The sequence below is a fragment of the Aythya marila genome (genome assembly GCF_965140915.1).
Source record: "Aythya marila genome assembly, chromosome: 2".
Lineage (NCBI taxonomy): Eukaryota > Metazoa > Chordata > Aves > Anseriformes > Anatidae > Aythya > Aythya marila.
In genome coordinates this window covers 61566814-61578971 of record NC_139043.1, presented here as the reverse complement: position 1 = coordinate 61578971, position 12158 = coordinate 61566814, and the positions used below count along the sequence as shown (strand labels likewise).

Below are 12158 nucleotides of genomic sequence, written 5' to 3'. Positions count from 1 at the left end.
ATGAGAATACTGAGAAACATGATTCATTTAACCACTTAACATTTTAAGCTGTGCCAAAGCTAGCATGTAAGAGACTCCAGGTCTTTAAGAAATATGTAGGCTAGAGAGATTCCAACACCCATTTTTATTAATGGAAAGTGATTCTATGCAGAAGCATTCCCAGAAAGCAGAATAGAAAGCTATACTCTTGAAAGACTGATTAGACTTATGTTTTAAATCTTAACCACTCAACTATTTAGTTTGTTCAAAGAGTGAAAGCTCCTGGTGATTGCTTTCTTTGTAGAAATATGTTTCTAGTTGAAGTTTATGCTGAAGTTTCAGTGGTAACAGTAGCATAACTATAATCCCATGAATCTAAACAAAGGTGAAGTGCAGCTACAACATACCTTGCTGGCAATACAGTTGCAACCGACTATTTCCAGCATCTAGGTCTGATTATCTTAATACTCCAAATTCTTAATTTGAGAATGAACTTCAAGAATATACATGTGGGGTTTTTTTTTGGCCACGAAATAACTTAGGTTTTATAGTCTCAACTGAGATGGCCAATGACACTGAGTCACTCAGGGAATCTGAGGACTTATGTTTGTTTTGTCTGTTTTTTTAAAAACAGTAATTTGTTTTTCCTTGGTATGCTTACAGTTAGCATGCAATGACTATTTTTGCCATTAGTTCTTGCCAGTCTTACATTGTTTTGTTTTAGTAGAGAGACCTGTAATTAATCTTCTTGAACATAAGGCAGAAGACAGGACACTAAGAAGGAATGCTTTATGCCACACATGCTACCAAGTCTAAAATTAAAATACAGAATTGAAGTCTGATAAGCTAACATAACCATGGGCACCACCTGAGCGTTACAATCCACCCACTTTGCAACAGAAGTTCTAGGTAGCTGCAAATAATGATTTAGAAATTCTGAGTCACAGTCAGTCTGTCCAACAAAACAGTACGGCAGTTTCAGAGGCCCCTACTGTTTGTCACTGCTTTGCCAAGAAGTAAATAGATTCTTTATCTGTTCCTACAGCAGATGTTGCAGAACACATTTGAAAACTTTAAAGGCAATATGATACTGCCAGCACTGCAGTTACTCATCACTGGGCAATCCAACTTCATAGGGAACAAGAAAAAAAAAACCTGACACGTATGTGCAACTATAACCAAAAGTGAAATCTCACATCACAGGATAGTCACTTGGCTGAACTAGAAGAGCTTGGACTTTAATTGCCAGCCTTTTAAAGTACAGTTCATAGTTTGCAACCTTTCTAAATCATGGCCATCTTACCCACTGGAATATTAAATAGCCATAAGCCAGCTGACTTCAGATGCAGTCTGCAGTCTGCTGAGTGAATAAAAGGTCAAGCAGGAGATACAGTTTTAAGGCCGAAGTACTAGTACTGGCAGAGTAGAGCACACCAAGCTTCAGAAAAACTAATAGCACTTTCAGATCAAACTGCTCTAAACTTTCCCTACTGCTACTCCCTCACATCTTTCTGGGATCTAGCATCACCCAGCCCTAAACTGCTGCTTATACCTGGGTAGAAAACACACTGACTGGTGCAAGACCTGTGAAAGGATGGACTAGCATAACTTTTTGGAGTGCTTCTGAAATATTAGCCACTCCAAAAAAAGACTCACAGAATTGAAGGGATTGGAAGGGACCTCGAAAGATCATCAGGTCCAGCCCCCCTGCCAACACAGGTTCCTGAGAGCAGGCTGCACAGGTAGGCATCCAGATGGGCCTTAAATATCTCCAGAGAAGGAGACTCCACAACCTCCCTGGGCAGCCTGTTCAGTGCTCTGTCACCCTCACCATGAAGTTCTTTTGCATGTTAGTGTGGAACTTCCTATGCTCCATCTTGTGGCCATTGCCTCTTGTCCTGTCCCCACAAACTACTGAAAAGAGGTTGGCCAGATCTCTCTGTCTCCCACACCTCAGGTATTTATACACATTGATGAGATCCCCTCTCAGTCCTCTTTTCTCCAGGCTGAACAGACCCAGGTCTCTCAGCCTTTCTTCATAGGCGAGATGCTCCAGGCCCTGTATCATCTTTGTGGCCCTCTGCTGGATTCTTTCCAGGAGATCCGTCTTTTTTTGTACCGGGGAGCCCAGAACTGGACACAATACTCCAGGTGAAAAGAATGCCTTCTACCTGTCAGGTCATGAGTATTTTACTACCAGGCAAAAAGAAGAGTTAAGTCTGTCAGCAGAAGTAACTTAGTATTCAACCCCAAAGGTGGGCTCAAGTTCAGGGACAAGTGTCAGGCCTTACCTAAAAGTTCTCAGCTACAGCTGAGGATTACTCCTATGTTGTCACTTAGCCTTTCACTTGGAGGCTATTCCTCACTCCTCCCACCAGAATAATGTATCCTCTCCAAGAGCTGTAGATTCCTCTGTTAGGTATCTAAGAGAAGTCCTACATTTTTCAGAGCAGGAGTAGTATTAAAAAGCTCCTTGCCTGAAGAAATTCTGTCCCTCCATTTACTCTTTGACATTGATACAAATAGACTTTATGGGCACTGTAAGAGCTAAATATGAGTTTGTATTCCTTATTTTCTTACAATACTTAAGGCAGAGAAAAAAACTACAGTGCTAATACAGATCCTTTCAGTAATAGCTTGAGGTAAAGGTTATAATTACAGTAGCTCTTTAATACGTTCCTACAGGTACTACTAGAAACAATCAAGGGTCAATTGAGTAGGAGAGGGACACACCAGTACTCCTCACCGGGGTGAACCAGTGTCACCTTGTACAGATCAGACTGGTAACAGGCATGCACAGAACTTGAATGTCATCACAGGAGACACTACTTCATCTCTGCAGGTAATTTTAAGGCACAAATCAAGTAAGAGCATGGGGAGAAAAAGCAAAAGGCAAGTCTTATTCACCCATTCTCTCCTCCCCTTTCCCCCTTGTTCATACATTTTTCTCATCTTCTTTACTCACAATGTCACTGGTAATTCCAATTACTAGTAATTATCATTTGGTAATTTTACAAAAATGGCAGTCATGTTTCTTTTCACATGGTGCTACTAACTTTCATAGCTGTGAAAGAAGCCCCGGTGTTTTTGTGCTATGATCAGCCTATTTTGGTTATGAACAGATAGGTCAACAAGAGACCTAGTTTCATTATTTTGGTTCTATAGAGACATTTGTGTAGTAAGGTGCCTTTTTTATTTTTATTTTTTTTAAATCACAATGGTGTGCCCTATTCCTTGACTTGTTAGGAATGACTCCTGTTTCACCTCTGAAGTCCATCTCTCCAGGTCAGGGCCTCCACAGGGAGCTCATAAGGGTCTCCACAGAGATCCACAGAAAAAGAAGAGAAGCAGGGGGAAGCATCACATCAGCTCAGTGCTTTAGTTTTAGTCCTCCAATCATACCTTTAAAGAGTAAGATCTGAGGATCAAGTCAGTGCTTGACTTGGTATAGCTTTAACTACATTCTTTACACTTCCAAAAAGAAATCCAGCCAAAAATCCAGGTGATGGAAGTGAGTCTTGCAGCTATTTCCACATCATACAGGCAAACTGACTATGCGATGAGATGACAATCCTACAAAGCTTAACAGGGCAGCAATAACTGACATGCACATATCCCTATCAAAAGGTTTTGTTTCCATGTATAGATGGAATACAAGCCTCAAAATGCACTTCTATTAAATTTATTATTTAAACAGTGGATGTTAGTTACAAAAGGTGACAGTTTAGTGTTAAATACTTCATTCCATTTTAATAGCAGCACTGTAAGATGTATGGCAGTTCTTACCCTTCAAGAGTGCACAGCAACTTACAAAATATACAATAGAGTTATGAGTTATGTTTATGCAAACCTCCAATACATTTGCTTCCCCTTCTGCCCCAGTATTTGGGGTTATTTTCTCTTATAGAGGGACCTTCTTGTTCCACGCCCTAAAGAGAAGAAAAGAATTAAGCAACACATACTAAGTAACATAGGTCAATTTACTTCAAAAGGAAGGTTTTCTTTTTCTTTTCTTATTGCAGAAGACATTGCTGATTGAGATTAAGGTTAAAACCATATACTCAAATTCCCAGCAAGGGTATATTCTGCAAAAATTATGCTGAACTGCAAAATACTCCAGTATAACAGATAAGTGTCTCACATCAAGCTTATAAGAACACAGTCATAAGTTGACTGTGGCATAAGTTGAAGACATCCAAGAAGCACCAACTATTGCTGGGACATACGTAAGAGCTAATTTGGGACTACAAAGTTTAAGTGCTCTTTCCAAAAAGTATCAACAACTAAAGGTTAAACATTGATGTTTAAACACACAGACTTCAGAACTGACACCAATTTTGAATAACAGGACACTTCAGTGAAGCTTACTGACACCGCAAATATCATGAATTGTAATCATGTTTAATATTGCGTTTACTTTGAGAAAACAGGGTCTTTAATTAATGTATTCCCCCACTGAATATTCAAGGTAGTTTTACTACACCAAATTGTTCTTTCCCAGAAGAGAATCTGATCCTATAGGTAGCTTCCTGTATGTACTGATCCATTTCAATTTATGTTTCTGGATACTCCCACAAATGCACAAGAGCTTATTTGTTATCAAACGTTTTAACATGATTCACCCTTCCATTATTTTTCCTCATCTTCCTCCAAAATAGCAACAAGTTCCTACTTAAACTTAAGTTCTTAAGAATCATCTAGATGCATTTGTGTTGCATCTAGTTGCATATTTTGGCTGAGACAGGCCTGTAGCTTGAGAAAAGGATATACTGCAAGAAGTGATACAGGACCCAATAGTTAAAAATAGTAAAACACTTGGAAAAGCAACTAGACCAAAGTAGCATTCCTTTTTCCTTAGGATTAAGGAACCCAGCCTGGTCAGTGTTAAAATAGTATTCATAGCTGAGCTGATGTCATGTATGCAATATTAAAAGCAACTGTTGAACATAGTTATTATTTCACAAATAATCCAATATCCTCCCAGTTCACAAACCAACCACTAAGTAATGACCAAATGCTTGCAAGATTCATTTTTGGAGCTTGTAGCCATATACCAACCTTTGCGTACACTGCTTTTAGGAATCTCCCACACTTCCACTTCTTCCATCTCATATCTTGTGTCTTTGCGTTTTAATGGGGGCTTGCCTATTCTTTTCTTCTTGGGTTTAACCATAGGCAGGCACTCTATATAGAGAAACAACACCAGTTGTATCTTGCTAAGTCACGTTAAAGCACATTTAACCTCAGCTTTCCCCACCAGTCACTAGGGCTCCTCTTTCCCCCCCCTCCCTGTACACACTAGTCTGTTCCCCATTTCATTGGCAGATAAAAGTGACATCTGTCAAGCAACAAATCTTGTATGTCTGAAATATTTAATCACTAACCATGATTCAGAACGTTATTTTTTGGGTAACAATTTGGATAGGTATTAATATGCCAGAGAAGAGCCCAGTGAGAGATTGCTAATTCTGCTTTAATTCAACTTAAGGAATCACAACAAACTTAAGAGTAGTAATACTCTTACGTAATTTCTAGTGTAAGTGCTGTTGGAACAACTCTAAGAACTACCCTTGAAGAGCTGAGTTTCTAGAAGCTCTACATAGACCTTAATTGCAAAGGAAAACATTCAACTGGAGGAGAGGAACATCAGAAGTATAGCTTTTTCTTTGTTATAGTAACTTCTTTGTTATAGTAACTTTGACCTGTTCATCTTTTCCTGAACCACACCAGATAGTTTGCACTTACACTTCCTTTAGAGGTAGCAGAACAATTATTGCTCAATACTACTTTTTCCTGAAGATTAACCAACATAGCTATCACACATGACTTCCTCTATATGTTTTACTCACCAAGATTAGGAGTTACTGCTGAGCATGAACTTGAGAAAAGCATTATCAAGGTGAAGAATTAATACTGTGGTTTACAGGAGCAGAAGCTTCCCATAAATAAGGACTTCACCTGGCCACATCATAACATTTAATGATTTCCCACAGTGCCTTGAAAAAAAAAAAAAGGTTGCTATACTGCACCCTTTCCCATGTATGAGTTTGAGAAGGATATGGAACCTGAGATGTACTGGATTGACAGGCCATTTCTTCAGTATCAGAAAAATGAGATCTGGTTTTATCTTCAAGTCTCACCAAAACAGCAACTTTACAGTGTTTCATATTATATCCTTTTGAATATTCCTTAAAACAAACATCCATAAAATAAGGTGTACCTTGTTCTTTACTCATGGCTTGGGGTGAGAGACTACCATGTATTCGGCCAATAACTTTGGGTTTAGCACCGCTTCTAATCCAAAATTCTTCAGGTGGTATCACCATGCTTTCCCTTAACAGTCTTCCTAATAGAAAAAGTTGATGTAATGTCAGTACTGAGCTTTGCACATGCTAACAATATACTCTGATCCACAAGGCAAAGGATTGGCCAGAATGCAAAGCTAGACTCTCAAAATTAGATTCAGTGGCTGAGAAATAGAAATATAACTTTCTGAAGACCACAAGAATTACAGGATGCTTTTTACAGAATCTAAAGATTTAGTTAAAGCAGCAGTAAACAAGCATTGTTAAAGTGACCTTAAGCTTTCCAAATAAGCAAGTCACCACTGAAGTCAGAAAGAAAAATATATTAGACTAAATCAAGAGAGGTTACTAATGAATTCTCTACTGATCACATTATGATTTTGTATCTTCAAACAGCAGAAAACTACAGCAAATCCCTCTTTTGCCTCAAAAATAATCCTGAAATCTCTGGCTAAGCCAAACCTGAAGCTGTAACATTCTCTGGTTTTCTTACTGGTTCAAGATACAGTTTGCAGTCACAATTGTGTTCTTTACACTTGCAATTTACAAGCACCTTTTCCTCAGCAACTAGCTTACCTCCTAACACTTTATGTAGCATTTGCTTATGTTCAAGCCCTTCTCTTCTTGCCATTGGCCTCTTTCTTCCATGATGCCCGTAGTCACTATATACAGCTTCATCTTGTTTCTCCTTTGGCTTGTAAACTACACCAATGTTTTCACCAAGCCTGCTCCTACTTTTTATTTTCTGCTGAGCAGGCCAGCCAATTAAGTGAGCTGGAATAGCGTTTTTAGGTGGTTTCCAAAGCACCCTCTGGCCAACTTGTCGGTAGAGGTTTCCTTTACTCGCCGTCAAGATTCCATACGGAGCAGCTTCTTGAAAGAAATATTCTATTTCATCCATGTCATCATCCTCATCATCATCCTCATCCTCTTCATCTTCCTCTTCTCCCTGCACAGAGTATTCTGAGTCTTCCACTTCTGATAAACTCTTAGCAGCTTTTTTCTCAAGAGAACAGATTTTTTTCCGACTAGAAGATCTAGGAAGGGCTCCCAGCCTTTTACCTATACCAGAAAGCTCTTTCATCTTCATAGTTGAGTTTTTGACATCTTGGCCATCCAAACTGTTCATCTGCTCCCTTCCTACCACTTCATCTTCATTGAGGGACCCCCCACTTTTAATTTTCTCTTTCTCCAAGCCCTCTGTACTTTTCTGGAAAGTATACGTGCTTTTCTGAAGCACATAGTCAGGTACAAAATAAGACACCGGGGCATTATCAATGGATGAGCCATCCTCTCTAGAGGACATGTCATCAGAAGAAAGACTAAGTATGCTTTGACGTTTTCTTTGTGGCAAACACATATCATAGTTGTAGTTTGTGTCCATATTATCCAGACAAGCCAGCCAACTGTTAGAGGGAACATACTTCTCCACTGATTCTTCACACCAAACACTTCTATCAGTTTGACTTTCATTGGTTGCACTGTGGCTCAGATTCAGTTTCTTCTGCTGAAAACTCAGGTCGCTCATTACCTCCATACTAGATGGAAGTAGTCCTGCTTGTTGAGTAAGACTGGGCTCCTCCTGAGAAGTTTTCGAGCCTGTGGATCTTTTAGAGCTAGATTTCTTAGTTACTAACACATCCTGTCTTACCACTGGTTGATCTAGGCTAACAGATCTTGCCAGTTCTGCTATTTGCACTGCCATGGCTTCGCCTGGAGGAGATTTTGCCCGCTGACTTGTGGTCACCTGCTTCTCCACATCCAGCTTCACTTCATTATTTTGGACCTCTTTTTCTTGCATGGTTTCAACACCCTGTTTTGAAGAGAGAACAGCTTTTCTCTCATCTAGGTAAGTTCCTGGCACCAATTTCTCCCCTTCATGAGGGCCGTATATCATCCCTTCACATGAGCTAACAGAAAATAAGTCACGCTGCACTATGTTCTCTGGGACTGGTTTACCACTTGACACATCATACAAAGGAATAGTTTCTTTAAAGGACTTCCACAGTTGAATAGCTGGAGAGCCATTTCCATATTCTATTCTCACCTCTTCCTTCTCAAAGGCATAGCTTCCAGTAGGAAGATTTCTATACTGTGTAGAGCTGGAAGGACTATTATGAAATTCCCTGTCTACCACAATGGAAGATCCAGATGAATCTTGCTTCTCTGAAGTACTTTCAGTCTCCGTACCTATGCCAGAAGAAACACAGGCCATATTTCCTGCATCACAACCTTTCGTTTCTGTGCGGGTATCTTGATGCTTTTTTTGCTTGTTTTCAGGCTGTCTAGGATCAGTCTGTGTTTCTTTTGTCTCCGTTTTTTTCCCAGGGGTACTGTAGTGTCTAAATCGGGTTGCATGATAAAACATAGGAGAGGGTGAGGGAGTATTAAAATAAGACCTTCTGTTGATTCTTGCATGCACTGGATGCTGTGGAACAAGGAATCCAGGGTACTCATGGAGTGCCACAGAATAAAATGGAAAATATGGATGCCCACTTCGGAAGCCTAGGAAATAGGGATGGAAAAAAAAAGAGTAAAGAAATACCCTTTTTCTGAAATAAATCATTCTGATTAACATTTCCTCTTTGGTTAACAGCTGCTCACATACACAGGGACTACTACGAGATCAGACAGGTTGACAAGTAAGACACTAACCATCAACAAACCTTGTACAGAAACCCAGCTTATCTGGACAGCTACACTTCAAATCAGAACTTGATTTTATTCCCTAGAGTATGCACCACTTAGCTTTCTGTATTTATTTTTTCCTACTTCTTTCATCCACTGTACTACAGTATCAATTTTGGTAACACAGCTCTAGATGGAAAATTAATGTAAGTGTACTATTTGTGAAATGTACTTAATACACTTTTTTTCAGTTTATATATACATATAACATATGCACAGAGCTCATACACATTAATTCTTACACATACTCTAGAGCTCTGTATCCGCAGGATAATAAATATTATCCTGCATAGCTTCCATTCTCCAGAAACAGACGCTTTCCTGCACACATAAGTCATGATTAACTAACACTTCATAAATCAAATCTTTGACAACTAAAACATCACAATAATTCCACTTCAACTCTCAAACAGCTTGTTAACACACACATTCTTTTCCTCTAATCTAGGAGTGATTTATTAAGCTGAATGATGCCAGATAGCTCTCATATGCCTTACCTAGTGCAGGTACGCAGTATGGATTATATGTATGGCTGAGGTACCATGGATTTGGAAAAGGCTGTTGTGCTGTTGGTTGTGCATAAAAAAAGGGCCTCGCGTGGTTTGTGGAACATGATCCACTTTCTGAAGCAGGAGCAGTATTCATTTTTTTTTTTTTTAACACTAAAAAAAGAAAATAAAGTGATCAGGATTAACCACTTCAAAACCTCTAAAGGCTTGATGATTTTTATGATGTCAGAATTCAGCAGACACTTTTCTTCATAGCCTTACTTCTAACCCAGTGAAATCAGGTTCTCTGAAGAAAAATACCATCTACCAAATATAAAACAGGAAAATATTACTATCAAAGTCATTACTACTAGTGTCAGAGATTTCAGTTACCCTTTGTTAAGTAAGTTTTTATATACAATATGCAATATTACTCCTGCAAGTTAATCTCACACCAAAATGTAAAGCCACCAGACCAGTAACTTTGATGTGGTCTTACATGCATACATACATTCGTGTTAGTAGTTTTTCAACCAGTTAAAAAAACACTAGCTTTTGGTTTATTAGGTTTGAGCAAGAGGGTTCAAGAACACAAATAAATAAGAACAGAGCAATAGAAGACTCCATGCAATTAGATTTACTTCATAAATAGAACATTTCTAGGTGCTACCACTGTATTTGAGATCAGAGTAAGAACTCAATTTATTTAGGGTTTTTACATTAAAATACACTTAACACTAGTAGTTAACATATCCCATGCATAAGCAAAATGATAGGCAACAACAACAAATCCTTGTGCATAAGTCCCCACCCAGAGCCATATGATGTTCACAGAACAGAGCTCCCATAGTTAAGTATTTCCTTAGTTAATTAATACACTGTTTAGCCTCCACCAACCCATGCAAATAGTATAAGCACAATCACACACAGCTTATAAACAAAGATATAAGAAGTTTGATGGCACAGTTGTAGTGGCTACACAGTCAGATACCTACTGAAGTATTCACAGAACTTAAATACTCTGAAGGTAAAGAGAAAAAAAAAATCTCACCTGTTCCAAGCTCAGGCCCAAAGGAGTTGCAGGAAGCTTTCAGGAACGCTGGAGCCCTCTCCAGTTTCCATTTAGAACTACCAGCCCTGCTCTTGCATGCACCCAAAACCCACAGCCTCCTCTCAGTTAGGCCAAAGCTCCCCAAATGATTTTGGCCTTTAAGGAAGAAAGATGTAAGAGAAAAAAAAAATAGAAATAAGAAAAAAAAAAAAAAAAAAACTACAAAAAGCTAAACTATTTACTCCCCCCCCATTAAAGCCCCTCAAAGCTAAGGTCCATGCTGCTGCTGCTGCTGTTGCTTACAGCCCAGCAAGAAGCTCCTCACCCTGCTCCACTCACCATCTTTATGGGAGGCAGCTGCCACTTGTCCACTCCTTCTTCCACCTGCAGCTCGTTTAACTGAGATGTGGGGGCCCTTTCCCAGCGATACGTGGGAGGGAGAACCAAAACACGAAGATAGGAAGCGCAGTAAGAACCTTATCTTGTGTGAAGAGAGCCAGCAGTCTCATCTTTCGGGTGTTTACATTACAACCCAAAGTCACTCTCATATATCCCCTTTATAATGTTACAAGAGGAAAAAATAGAGGTGTTAAAAGTGTATTACTGATCTCCTTAAGAACTACTGTTAAAGAGGGTTTCGTGGGGAAAAAGTCAGAAAACACATGAAAAAGTTTACATTTGTTTGCAAGGTTTGTCAGCTGCTGAGAGCTGACTAAGGGAGTAGCGATCTGCCCTCCCAGCGCAGCCGAGTAGACTGACAAATACAACATTATTTCTGTGCAATACGGCAATAAGTGGGAAGCATTTATTGCCATATAGAGCGTACTGCACTGTGTATAATAGCACTTTATTAAACGTGTCATTATAATTTGACCCTGTCCTGGCCTTACAGGAGATGGGGATCAGAAGGGCAGCCGTGCAGGTCCCCATCTGTGCATGAGGGAAGTCCCTGCATGTGGCCACTGTGGCAGTGGCCACAGGTCTCCATCCTTGCATGAGGGAACACTATAGACACCAGAGGTCCCCATCTCTTCATGAGGGAGCACTACAGTGACCACGGGTCCCCATCTCTGCGTGAGGCAGCAGCAGAGTGGCCGCCACAGCTGGGCGAGGTGTCAGCAGGCACACGGAACATGGTACAGGGGTGGGCGAGTGCCTGGAGGAGCAGCGAGGTGTGGACGCTGGCAGACGGCCTGCACTGAGGCTGGGAGGCTCTCCTGCCCTCTCCGTGTTATCTGTGACACTCAGCGTGCCTTGCCCTGCGCCCTGAGGCACAAACTGGTCTCGATCGGGGCCGGATCGCGGGCTGTGGGTCTGCCCCCTCGCCCCCCTCCTCCTCCCGAGAGCCGTTGGGCCGAGGCGGGGCGGCGCTGAAGGGAGCGGGCGCGGCCTCGCCCCAACGGCCGGCGCGCGAGCAGCAGTGGGCGGGGCGGGGCAGGGGAGAGGAACGGGAAACGGGGGCGCGCCGCCATTACCCCCCCCTCCCCAACTCCGCGCGTGCGCGGCGCCGCGTAACGGCCACGGTGCGAGGCGAGGCGAGGTGAGGCGGGAGGGGGGGGTGCGGAGCGCGCCTGCGCCATGCCGGGCGCCGCCCCCGCAGCACGGGCGGGACCGGATCCACCGCCCCCGCCGCCCCCCCCCCCCCGC

At 41.3% G+C, this 12158-nt stretch overlaps 1 protein-coding gene across 1 annotated transcript; it reads right to left on the bottom strand.

Annotated features, from left to right (window-relative positions):
- Positions 1-3148: 3148 nt before the first annotated feature.
- Positions 3149-12091, bottom strand: LOC309875687 (uncharacterized protein; the record flags this gene model as incomplete). Its single annotated transcript, XM_082755353.1, has 5 exons — positions 3149-3397; positions 3830-3908; positions 5038-5163; positions 6861-8789; positions 11791-12091. 4 exons carry the CDS (start codon positions 12089-12091, stop codon positions 3871-3873), a joined length of 2394 nt encoding a protein of 797 aa, XP_082611479.1. The 3' UTR covers positions 3149-3397; positions 3830-3870.
- Between the last annotated feature and the right edge of the window lie 67 nt (positions 12092-12158).